This window comes from Chinchilla lanigera, unplaced genomic scaffold, assembly GCF_000276665.1.
Source record: "Chinchilla lanigera isolate Chin_1 unplaced genomic scaffold, ChiLan1.0 scaffold00072, whole genome shotgun sequence".
In the NCBI taxonomy this organism is placed as follows: domain Eukaryota; kingdom Metazoa; phylum Chordata; class Mammalia; order Rodentia; family Chinchillidae; genus Chinchilla; species Chinchilla lanigera.
The window spans coordinates 4,366,822-4,380,065 of NW_004955473.1; the positions used below are offsets into that span (position 1 = coordinate 4,366,822).

General features: G+C 37.4%; 1 protein-coding gene across 4 annotated transcripts in view; it reads left to right on the forward strand.

Annotated features, from left to right (window-relative positions):
- Enox2 (ecto-NOX disulfide-thiol exchanger 2) overlaps positions 1-13,244 on the forward strand; it is a 331,866-nt gene that overhangs the window by 243,419 nt on the left and 75,203 nt on the right. For 3 of the 4 annotated variants that reach the window (XM_005401231.2, XM_005401230.2, XM_013523085.1), the window contains one exon: positions 3,994-4,128. In XM_005401231.2, the coding sequence (XP_005401288.1) occupies positions 4,032-4,128 (97 nt within the window). In that variant the 5' untranslated portion in view covers positions 3,994-4,031. Of the gene's footprint in view, positions 1-213; positions 329-3,993; positions 4,129-13,244 lie in introns of all 4 variants that reach the window. The other variant, XM_005401229.2, reaches the window with a different exon arrangement.

Consider the following 13,244-nt stretch of genomic DNA (forward strand, 5'->3'; position numbering starts at 1 on the left):
TGTATTGTCTGTATTGTGCTTGTGATATGTTGTAAAATGTTGTATGTCTGTTAATGTTTCCCTCCTTTTATCCTTAAAATAAAAAAAAATAATAATAAAATAAACAGATGGCACTGATCTGATGATGGTGTGATACCAAGTTAAAATGAAAGAACGCATCCAAATCTTTTTTGTGCTAATGCATTATTCTAAAGTGCCATATCTTTGATCCAGTAGGCTAGAAGACACTTATTCATGACTACTCTACAACCTTTGACCTCCTAAGGAGTTGTCACAAAGCAGAGTTGGAAACCAGCATGCCAGAACATGTTCTTCAGACTTAGGGAAGGTATTTTGAAGACCATTTGATACTCACTAGCAATTAGCTACTCAGTATTCTCGGCTGCTACCAGTAATTGTAGGAGTCGTGGGAAAATGAGTAATCTCTTCCTCTGATGATGTGGGACTAATCTGATAAAACATTTAAAAATTTTACTAAATGTCCCTGTCTAGTACAGAAAATAAATCAGGTCAGGACTTAAAATTTGCAACACTCAGTGATGATTCTAAGCAGATATTTAACATAGCATGTTTTGTTAGTGACCTTAAATCCAGATTGCTACCAAACAGAGATGATCATTTGGGGATTTCTCTTTGAAAGTAAAATTTTATAAGTTTGCTTATATGTACCATTATGCTTGTAGTTAATGAGATTGAACTGAATTATTACTTGCACATATCTGTCCCTGGTTGTAACTCTCAGCAAATTCCTACAGTTGTCCTAGAGAGAAAATCAGTATAGCAATAATATCATCACTTTTAAGACAAATTACCATGCTGAACAGATATACAAATAATCAATGAATGTCATTGCATAGATTGCTTATTACACTCAACATCAACATAACTTGATTTTTTGTCATTTACTCAAATATTTAACTATCCACATTCTATGAGACACTCAACTAATAAATGAGGGAACAAAGATGGCTGAAACCCTGCGCCTGACCTAAAGGTACTGCAAACTATCAAAAGAGGGACTTGTACCCAATAGCTATCACTCAAGGCAGTCAGTGGTAAATACATAGTTGTTCTTGCTTCCTGGAATGCTCTTCTAACTTAATCCTCCATTCACTGTTTGGAAGAAAATTGTATTCCTCCTTAAGGACTCATTTCAAATGCTTCTTTCTCAATGAAATCATCTCTAGCATTCTTCATCTCCTTCACCCTCCCACCCCAAACACACACACCCAAACCCATTTCTATAACTTTAATTATTCCTCTGTGTTCCCATAGCCCTTTATTCATGTTTTATCACAGTAATGATTACAATAATTTTTACTTGGTTGTTTATATTTCTGTGCCTCTCACAATATTGCAAGTTCTTCCAGAGCAGTAAATGAGTTTTTGTTGTTTTGTTTTTAATGTTTGTATCCCTAGTCCCTAGTTTCTAGTCTCTACCTGGTACATAGTAAGACAAAAAATTTAGACTAGAGGAAAGGAGTGAGAGAATAAACAACTATAAAAATCAAATTCTAGACAAACTGTTAGAAAAACATATAGAAGGGAATAGTTCCAGTCAGATGCCTTCACAGCCAAGGTGGCTTGAGATGACCCTTGAAAAGCGAGTAGGATTTGACAGGTGGAGATGAGTGTTGGGGGAAGGGAGGGAGATGAGAAGGGTACTTAAAGCAGAACTTCTTCAGTATTAAGAACTGCTTTGTGACAAATAATGTCATTAGTTGTACACATTCCTTGTCTGTATATGAACACAAGTCTTAGGACAAACGCTATTGCTAACATTTTTAAAGACACTTGGAATTCATATATATTCTAAAACAATACTGTGTTGTCCTCTTTTTAAAAACATGACCATCCAGATCATTCTCCCCACCCTCAAGCCAACTTAGTCAAAGTTTGGCTAGGTTGATACATGGTAAATTCTCATTATTTGATCTCAGAATCCTGTGTCAAGAAGAATTCCTGGTTTCATTATATTTCCTAGGGATGTGGAACCAATGAGTAGCCAATCTGCTGCCAAAAACAAATTATTTTGGCAATTGCAGCCCCCCTCTTCTAAGCCTACCTGTGTTCTCTAGGAGTCATTCTCCAGTCACCATGAAAAGCAGGGTACAAACTTGGTAATAGTTAAAGGTCCCTTCCAGTTATAACATTCCCTAAACCTTTGTCTCTCCTCTCTGGGGATTAAAAGTGTAGGTGGACCTCATTATTACAATGTAAACACTTGACCCAAGGGCTATTTGATGTCTTGTATCTGTTTTCTTCAGAATATTTATAGGGAAGCTCTTTCTAGATTTAAGATACACCTTCATGAGAGAGCACAGAAAACTGAGTGTGAGGACTAGAGTTCCCACAGATGAAGAAATCACCAGCACTGAAATGTGCCTTCTGACTGCAATAATGAATGCTTAGAGCCATCAATCACTCTGTGTCTAGGGAGGGTGTATGTGTGTGCACGCATACGTGTGTGTATGTGCATGTGCGCACATGCACGCATGCTTTGTCTGGGAGGAGGCAAAGGGTGCACAGCAGAATGACAAAAACTAATGTTTTAGAAATTAGGTCTTTGGGCACTTGCATTTGCATTTGCTAATTCTGACCAGTGATCAAAATAACACATGTATTAAATAACTTGGCCAAGTATCATCCCTGATGTTGCCAGGCTGAAAGGACGGCATGGACATTAGCAAGTTACTATTAGAACAGAGTTGCCTTCTGGGATGTAATTGACAGAAATACATACTGGGAAGTAGGAAAAAGACCATAGACAGATTTGATTTTACCCCTGTGGCTATCTGTAGATAGAGGAAAATTTCCAAAATTTAGTTTTTTATGCTCAGATGACTTCTAGCCATATCTCTCCTACTTGTGCAATAGATACATGCACTTGCATATATAACCCACTTCAATGTCTTTGTTTGTGGCCTCTCTGTTTCTGGGATGTCTTACCCCCTCTTCTTTACCTAATACCTACCCATCACTTAAGACATATTCCATGGCAATCTGAGCCATTCTTCCAAATTCCATCTTCTCTATGAAGTATTTTGTACCTACTCAGACCACAGTAGCACCTTATTCCTTCAATTTTAGTAATCTGGTCTATACCATTCAAGGACTTCATTGTTTTCTCATTACTTAATTGGATATAGTAAAGCCAATAGTGACAAAAAATGTTCTTCCTGTATGATCTTGGAGAATACATGCATCTTTCAAAACTTCTCACTTATTAAATGAAATGTTTCCTCTCATATAGGATTGCTCTCAAAGTTAAAGGAAGATAATGCATGCCAGGTGCTTTACTGGCATATGGTATGTGTTCAGTAATTGGTGGCAGTGATAGGTGAATGTGGGGATAGTAGTGCTAATAGTAATAATCATTACCATCATCATCGATCTCTTCAGCTCAATTGTACAGTGTTTGAAGCAGGGGCCATGTCTCCTGCCTGCTTTTTGGCTGGTATTTCCCTAACTCCCCAAAACTCAGTTGGCTAGTTTGATGTCTGCTGATGGTTTGCTCAGCTCTTTTCAGTAGTACTGCCTCAAAGATATGAAATTGCATCAGGACTATAATTTTCATATTTTATTGCCAACGACAGAAGCCCTAGGCTTTTTTATTCTTGGTTTGCATGCATGAGTAGTTTGAGTGGAAGCTGCTGAAGTAATCATATGCTAGTAGACTGAGAAGAATAGGAAACTTCTTAATCATCCCAAACTCCTGTGTTGTGTATGCTTGGGAAAAAGTGTAGGGAGGAGTGAGAGAAGGAAAAACTTACAGTAAAATGCCATCTGGTAAATTGCTTTTAAATTTCATAACTTCCTGCCAGTTTAATCTGTGTTGTTTTAATCCTTGTAAGAAAGATGGCATTGTGGGCTTATCCACTACTTGTCCATCAGATCATTTCTGTAAAGGCTTTGCCAGAGTTTACACTGATAAGAAAACTAGATACTAGAACCTTAAAATGACAAATTATTTGGCCTGTCATTTCTTTTCAGCTGATAATAATAGAGCTCTGAATGTAGATTCCACTGCAATGACGCTACCTATGTCTGATCCAACTGCATGGACCACAGCAATGAATAATCTTGGAATGGCACCGCTGGGAATTGCTGGACAACCAATTTTACCTGGTAAGTTATTTTTAATCACCTTTCAAGCACTTCTTTTTATTGACCATGTGACAGTAAATGTAACAGTATGACACAACTTATTTTGAAGTTGACATTTACCAGATTCTGCATAGAGTGTGCATTTTTGTAATATGAGCTTTGTAGGTTGGGTGGCCAATAGTTACTAGTACACTCCTGATTGCACTATGGGCAATCTGGGGGTGAATCTGATGTAGGATAGGCTCATTGAACATTTAAACATCCAACTGGACTAAAAGGCAACAGGATTTTGGCAATTACAAAGCCTGTCCAATTTTATTGATTTCTTAGAGGAGTCAAGTAAGCATAGATATGGAAAGAGAACTAGTTTAGACACCCTCAAAATCTTAGATTCCTAAAGAGGAAGAAAGGAGATGGCAGGGACAGCAGCCAAAGAGTTTAACATTGAATAACTTCATTTATAACTATATGCATAAACATAATAATCCATAAGAGAATGTGCATGGTAGACTAACTTCATCCCCACTAAAGATAAAATCAGAAGAAAAAAAACACAGCTGAAGAATTTAGTTTACATACAAGCAAGCTTCCTGGACAGTCAGAACTAATTAACCATTATAGTGATTTTGTGAAGACATTAGGGAATTGCTATCTTCAGGAGCCTGCAATGGCTTTTTTTGACAGCCTAAACATTAATCTCCCCAGATTCATTTTAATTGTGATCCTACTTAAAAGCACAAGACCAGGAGAATCTGGAATCCTGTTATGCAAAGTTTGCTTTGTGTAATCTAGGAATTATTTAGAATTCCGGAATGTCAAGCCCCAGCTTAGACTAGTGAATCAGAAGCCACATTTTCACAAAATCCCCAGGTGGTTCACAGGCTCATTCATGTTGATAAATAGATCTAGAGTGATGCCACTTTGTTGTGCCACTTGTTTATAGAGTACTCCCTCCCTCCCCAAATAATTTTCATAATTCTAGGCCAGATTTTAAATCCTTATAGGTTATAATAGGGGTGAGGTTGGTTAGGCAATAATAATATTAATAATAAATTAAGACATGTTATTATATTAAACACTAAGAAAGAAGCATTAAAGCAATCAAACATGAAGAAAAAAGGGTATATGAATGAGAAATGAAGCGAGCCTAAATTCCCTATGTGGCAGAAGCATATAACTGTTATATCAAACTATAATGCATAATGCAGGCTGTATTTGGTGATACTGTATCCTTCTCTATTATACTAACAGTGACGGAAACAAATGACCAGGAATTCTTCAAGGGCTAGAATGATTGGACCATAAATCTCCTTAGGCTTTAAGTGGCTAGTGGGGCAAATCAGGGGTCAATGTACGTTAGTGCAGAGTGGCTAAGATGGCAGACTATGGATTCAATCTGCCTGCCTTCCAAGCCTATTTCTTTAATTTCCCCATGCATAAAATTAGACTAACTCCTAGAGCCAGTCATGCTTAGGATAATGCCTAGCACACAGTAGGTGCTTTAAAATAGTTAAAGGGTTTTTTTTTATTTCATGCTCCCTCACTTTTTAAATTTTAAATAAAAAAAGATAAACAGTGAAACCAAGCTTGAAAACAAGGTTAACAGGATAGTTACGATAGTTGATACATTAAGTATTGTTGGTTTTGTAGTACTTATTCAGGGTACAAGATATAGGCATGATATCGTGTCCAAACAATATCAGCACAAAACTTCCTATTCAATTAACTAAGAGAATCTAGCAGTATAATATGTTAGCTATCTTGTGTATACATTTTTTTTCTTTTTCTCTTTATTCCTTTCCCCTTCTCCTTTCACAGTTTGTCTTTACTTTTCAACAGTTTCTTCCCAATTAACTATATCTATTGTGCATTTTGGATCTTACTTACTCATTCAGTTTCTCACACTATTGAGACAATATAGTGATTGCACATATGGGTCTGATTTGTTTCACTTCTGAGTATTTTCTCCAGTTGCATCCATTTACCTATAAAAGTCTCCAGTTTATCCTTCTTTATGGCTGAATAGTACTCCATTGTATGAAAAGAATACATTTTTTTAATCCATTCCTCGGTTGATAGGCATTTGGGTTGTTTCTAAGATTTACCTATTACAAATTATGCTGCTATAAACATGGGAACACATATACCAATGTGGTATGATGTTTTTAATTCTTTTGGGAAGATACCCAGAAGGGGAATAGCTGGTTTGAACAGGACCTCTAATCCTAGTTTTTAAGGAATTTTTACACTGATTTCCACAATAGTTGCACCAGTCTACACTCCCCCCAATAGTGAAGAAGTATACCTTTTTTGTGACAGCCCTTTCAGCATTTGTTATTGGTTGATTTTTTTCATGATAGCCATTGTTTCTGGAGCGAGATGGAATCTCAGTGTTGTTTTAATTTGCATCTCACAAATGACCAATGATGTTGAACATTTTTCATGTATTTATTTGCCATTTGTATTTCTTCATCTGAGAAGTGCATATTCATCTCAGATGCCTATTTTTGGATTGGATCTATGAATTTGGGGGATCTGGTTTTTTTCAATTCTTCTAGATAGAAGTCTTTTGTCTGTGGGACAACTGGCTATAATTTTTTTCCCACTCTATGGGTTGTCTTTTCAATCTGTCAGCGATTTCTTTTGTTGTGCAAAAACTTTTTAATAAGGTGAGATCCCATTTGTTGATTCTTTGTGCTATTTACTTTGTACTTTGCAGTCTTGGTTTTGTTCACAAGTCTCTGCCTACCCCTATATCATCAAGATTTCTGCCTATTTTCTCTTCCAGTAAATTTAGTGTTTCTATTTTAATATTTACATCTTTGATCCACTTTGACTTTAGTTAAGTGCATGGTGATAGACATGGGTCTAGTTTTAGTCTTTGGCAAGTGGAAAGCCAGATTTTCAAGAACCATTTATTAAAGAGATTGTCTTTCTTCCAGTGAACATATTTGACTCCTTTGTCAAAGATAAGGTGGCTCAGTATGTTTGAGGTTGTGTCTGCATCTTCTATTCTGTTCCACTGATTCTCAGCCCTCGTTTTTTTGTTGTTGTTGTTTTTGTTTTTTTTGTTTTTTTGCCAGTACCATGCTGATTTTATCACAGTAGCTTTGTAGTATAATTTCAGGTCTGGGATTGTGATGCCCCCTGACATGTTTTTGTTGCCCAAAATTGATTTTACTATTCTAGGCCTTTTCTGGTTCCAAATGCATTTTAGGAATGTTTTCTCTAGATCTGTGAGGTAAGGGTCTTTTGATTGGGATTGCATTAAATCTATATAGAAGTTTTGTTAGTATGGCCATTTTCACTATGTTGGTTCTTCCTAACCAAGAGCACGGGATATCTTTCCATTTTCTGATATCCTCTTCAATCTCCTTTTTAAGGGTACTGTAATTTTCACTACACAGATCTTTTAAATCCTTTGTTAGATTAATCCTTAAGTATTTCGTTTTTTTAGACGCTATTGTACAGGGTGTGTTTTCCCTAATTTCTCTCCCAGTGAGTTTGTTCCTTGTGTACAAGAATGCCATTGATTTTTGAGTGTTGATTTGTATCCCACTATACTACTAAATTTGGATATTAAATCTACAGGTTTTTTGGTAGAGTATGGGATCCTTTATGTAGAGTATCATGTCATCTGTGAATAATGATCATGTAACTTCTTCCCTCCCTATCTTTATTTCTTTTATTATTTCCTCTTATGTAGTTTCTCATACCATTGTTTCCAGAACTGTATTAAATAGGAGTGGTGATAATGGACGTCTGTGTCTTATTGCTGATTTTAGATTGAAAGCTTTCCGTTTTCTGCCCTTTAATATGATGTTAGCTACTGGTTTGTCATAGATGGATTTTACAAGATTGAAACAAAGAGCATCTATTCCAGCTTTCTGTAGGTTTTTGTCATGAATACATGCTGGACTTTGTTCAGTGCTTTTTCTGCATCTGTTGAGATGATCATATGATTTTTGTCTTTGAATCTGTTAATATGATGTGTTACATTTATTGATTTGCATATGTTGACCCATCCCTGCATCCCTGGAATGAATCCTACTTGGTCATGATGTATAATCTCTTGATTATTTGCTGCATTCTTACTAAGGATTTTTGCATCAATGTTCATTAGGGAAATTAGCCTGTAGTTTTCTTTCTTGGTTGGGTTCTTCTCTGGTTTTGGAATCAGGGTAATTCTTGCTTCCAGAAATTACTTTGGAAGTACTGTTTCCCTTTCAGTTTCTTTAAAGAGCCTCAGCATTAGTGGCACTAGTTCAACAGTGAAACCATCAGGGCCTGGGCTTTTCTTTTTTTCGTAAATTTTCTTTGTTGGTAATCACATTTTCAATTTCATTGGCTTATAACAATTTATTTAGAATTTCTATATCTTCTTGATTTAGTTTTGGCAATTCGATTGTGTCAAGGAATATGTCCATTTCTTCTGTATTTTTCATCTTATTAGAATATAGGTTCTCATGGTAGGTATTGATAATCTCCTGGATGTTTGTGGGATCCATTGTGATTTCCCCCTTTTCATTCCTAATTGCTTGGATTTGTGTTTTTTCTTTTCTCTTTTTGGTGAGGTTCACTAATGCTTTATAAATTTTAATTTATTCTTTCAAAGAACTAACTTTCCAATTCATTGATTATTGTATTGTTTTCTGAGTCTCTATTGCATTCATTTCTGCCTTTATAATTTCCCCCCTCATACAAGCTTTAGGTTTGATTTTTTTTCTTCTTTTTCTAGAGGTTTGAGGTTCAGTATTAGGTTGTTTATTTGAGCTCATTCTGTTTTCTGGATGTGTGAGTTCATTGCTATAAATTTCCCTTGTAGGACTGCTTTCATTGCATCCCATAAGTTTCAGCATGTTGTATCAGCATTATCATTTCCATCATTTTCCTGAGCACCTCTATTTGTTTATCTGTGTCTGCTTTGATGTCTTTTATTTTGATAATCATTTCTTTTTGCACCTTAGAGATTATTTTTTTGTGACCTCTTCCATTTGTTTTTCACTTGTACTGCTATAATTTCAGAGTGTTCCATTTGTTGGCCTCTGATTTCATCTCTTTCTTTGTGTTCTGGACATGTCCTGAGTGGGTTGGACATTTGTGATTGCATGTTGCTTCTTTGTCTTGTCTTTTTCTATTTCCTATTTAATTTTGTTTTCTCTGTTGATGATTTAGACTTCTAACGTTAGATAGCCTTATCACTGATGTCAAGGGTTTCCTAGAATATTTTCCTAGGAGATATCTGTTCCTCTCCATCTCCTCTCCTACCACCACCGATCTGGGCAATGTGTGAAGGGCAGAGCACAAACTTACACCCCTCTCTCTAGTACCACTGTCCCAGGGCAGAGGAGGAAGGAAGGAGCACAGACTTACACTCTCTCACTTGCACCGCCGTCCCACGGCAGTGGAGGACGGAAGGAGAATAGACGTACAACTCCTCTCACCAGCACTGCAGTCCGGAGCAGTCGAGGAAGGAAGGAGCATGGACCCACACTCCTCTCTCTAGCACCACAGTTCCAGGGCAATGGAGGACAGAAGGAACACAGAATTATACTCCTCACACCTGCACCTCCATCCCAGAGACAATGGAGGAAGGAAGGAGAGCAGACTTACACCCCTCTGTCTAGCACTACTGTCCCGGGGCACTGGAGGACTGAAGGAGCATGAACCCACACTGCTCTCACCAGCACTGCCATTCCTGGGCAATGGCTAAAGTTATTATTAATATATGTCTCATAGAAGTAAAGGAAGTAATACGGTTTTATGTACTCTGTATTATTTCATTATAATAGAATGTAAACTAAAATATTACATATTATTTTATATCTCCATATGGCCCAGGTGTGATTCACAATTGCTTATAGTTGAAGATGATTAGACAATCTGATTGGGTTAGTTTATGGCAGTCTGAACCACATGGGTAGATATCCAGTAAAAATTTTGAGGCTACATCTGCTCAGAGGCCAAGAGGACAAAATGTTAACTAGTGTCAGATTATCTGTAAATTACAACATCAAAGCACAAATCTATGCTCACAAATTAATTTTTAGTACTTATTTACTCATCTGTAATATGAAGAAGAAAGGGCCTAGGACTGAAAGCAAAGATTCCTTTAAGCATTCATCACAGGATTAAAGTTTGAGCTAGGGTCAATAATATGGCTAGCAAGTTGGGGTAGGTATTCATAACAGTCTGTTCAAAGGGTTATCTCAGGCTAGGGATTTACCTCTGCGGCACAGCGCCTGCCCAGCAAGTGCAAGGTCCTAAGTTTGATCCCCGGTACCAGAAAAGAAAAAAAAAGACAGAGTTATCTCTACAGAGATAGTACTTTGTTTAGTGCTTAACAACAGGCTTTGTAGTCACATTACTTGAATTTGAGTCCATACCTATTGCTTGTTAGCTGTATTACCTTGAGCAAGTTATTTAACCTCTCTGTACCTCAGTTTACTCATCTATAAAATAGGAATAATTATAATGTCTACCTCATAAAATTGCTATGAAGATTAAATAATCTACTTACAATGTTTGGCATATAGCAATCACTCGAATGTTCACTGTCATTATTATTACTGTTACTAACACTTTAAACTCATTGAGGTAAGAGTAGTACTAACATTCTTCTTTCAAATGGCTGCTGAACTCACACTTAAATTGAAAGTAGTTGACTGCTATGTGGCACTATTACCTCTAAAGAGTGCTACCCACACCCATCTCCAACCAGAAATTTGAAATCTCCAGAGTGGTTTTAATTTCTGCTTCAGACCTCTGTCTCTACATTTTGTTTCATTTATAACTATAAAGAAATGAAAGATTGGCTTCTCAGAGTCTCCTTCAACCTTGTAATTCAGTGATCTTGATTACCTCTATGCTCCAAGGAAAGTTGCTTGGCTCTCTGAAAACTTAGGAAATATAATACATAGCCCAATAGTTACATTCTTGTCTTCAGGTGCATGGGAAATACCATAAGGCTGTAACATCCATTTGTAGAAGTATGTGTACAGTCACTTCTATTTACTGATTTTTCTCCTGTATATGAGCTTATTTATCACTGAGAGTAGAACATGAGTTCTGTCTGCCACTAACTAGCTGTATGACTTTTGGAAAGTCGCTTAACCCCTTTCTTTCTGGTGCTGATAACAGCACCTATGAGAATTAATGAGTTAGTACATATAAAGTTTTAGAAAGATGTGTAGTTTGCAGTAATCCCTCAGTTAACTCAGCTATGGTTATTATTACACTTTCAAGTTCACATATGATATAATGGCTCACAAAAATTTGAATTATGGTTCATTTGTACCCTTAGCAGCAATGAAGGTTAATGAATGTGGGAGTGAAATTCTTCCCTGGTGAAACCCTGAACAGTGGCAGGTGAAGAGAACAGTATGCATCTGACAGTGCTCATGTTCATTCCCTGTACATCTGGTGGAGAGTCCCACCAAAGTGAAAGGTTGGCACCACACTCCACTGCTGCTGACACTTCTACTTGTCAAAGTCTGGGGAATGGGCTGCCTTAAACCATAAGATTCCTTAAAATTAAAAAAAAGCAACAAATAACTCTTATGGAACCCTTCTTTAGAGTTACCTGTGGATGGCTCAGTAATTCAGCTACTTTTGTGCCTCCTCTAGGTGATTTCCTAGTGAACCAGAAGAAGGTTCTTTGTCCTGTCTCATCTGGCCTATTTGAAAATAGAAGAGGCTTTGGTGTTGATGAAAAACAAATGATACATAAATCTTCTTAACTTCCCCAGAGAGCTCAAATCTGTACCGTCATGGATGCTGAGTCTCTTGGAAACAAACTTGTCAGGAAGGCAATGTCTGGTATCATTATTATATTTGTTGAGAAGAGAGCACAGACAGGCCATCTCTAGGGGTAGAGCTGCATTTCACCTAACATGATGTTTTGTGGAGCTGCTATTCCACAAAGTTAATCAACAGTGATGGCAGATCAAGAGAGTCCCCTCTTGCAGCTATCTTTTCTGCTACAATATTTGATTTGCCGAACTGCTCAAATAAGAGTAGTGTTAGTTTTCTCATGAATGGAAGCACACAGAATAGTAAAGCCTCTGGTTAAAGAGCATTGTTCTGCCCCAGTCATCCCAGATGAATCCAAGAATGAACCCACTAAGGGATAATTGTGGAATCCTAGCTACTTCCTTTATTTGTCCCTCAATTAAAAAAACATCATCAGCAAAGTGTGGAGCCTATAAAGTCTCAAAGAGGAACAGTCACTCAGGATGGCATGTCCACTATAATGATTCCACTGTAGCGAGAGATGGTGGAAAATGTGGACTCAGAACTTTATTCTCAGAGCAGGGCCCCAACCACCTATGAGCATTGACATTCTTAAGGAGACAGCTCTCACTGAACCCAGAAGGCCAAATCTGATGAGAACAGAAAGAAAAAATGTGGTTATATGTCTCATGACCAACCAATTTTTCTGCAAGCTTCTCTAGGGGACCTGGACTTGGGACTGTATTATTCCTAACATCTTCCACAAATACAGGTTCTTTTCAGGGGCAAATAAGGTGAGATCCTGAGAAAGAATACTTTTCATCATCATGGTTAACACTTTGCCAAGATCCAACAGTGTATAAAATATTATATCAAACAGAACTAATGTTTCTCCAAAGAAATTACTCTCAAGACTCCCCTTGCAGTGTGTCTGCACCAGAGATACTCAGCTAGTTTCCAAGATACCATGCATGTACCCACACTTACACAGCAAGATTGACTCACAGCATGAGTTACAGGAGGCAGTTGGCATAGCAGCCATCAGGTATTGAGGCACCTGTAAATACTGGGCCTCATTATGTCTCCCAAGGACCACTATGCAAAAATGATTGCTGAAGTACTCATTGTCATAGTGTGTGTAAAGAAATGCTGTGGAGCTAGTTTTATGTGGAAATATTTCAAATGAATTAAAGCCTTCAGAAAAGTACAAGAAGCGTGCTGGACATTGTGGTGCACAGCTGTAATCCCAGTACTCGGGAGGCTGAGGCAGGAGGATCGCAGTAATTTCGAGGCCAGCCTGGGCTACATAGTGAGTTCAAGACCAGCCTGAACTACATGGCAAGACCCTCTCTCAAAACAAAGAAAGAAAGAAAAGTACTTGAAGCTTAACAGTTGGAGGATCTTTG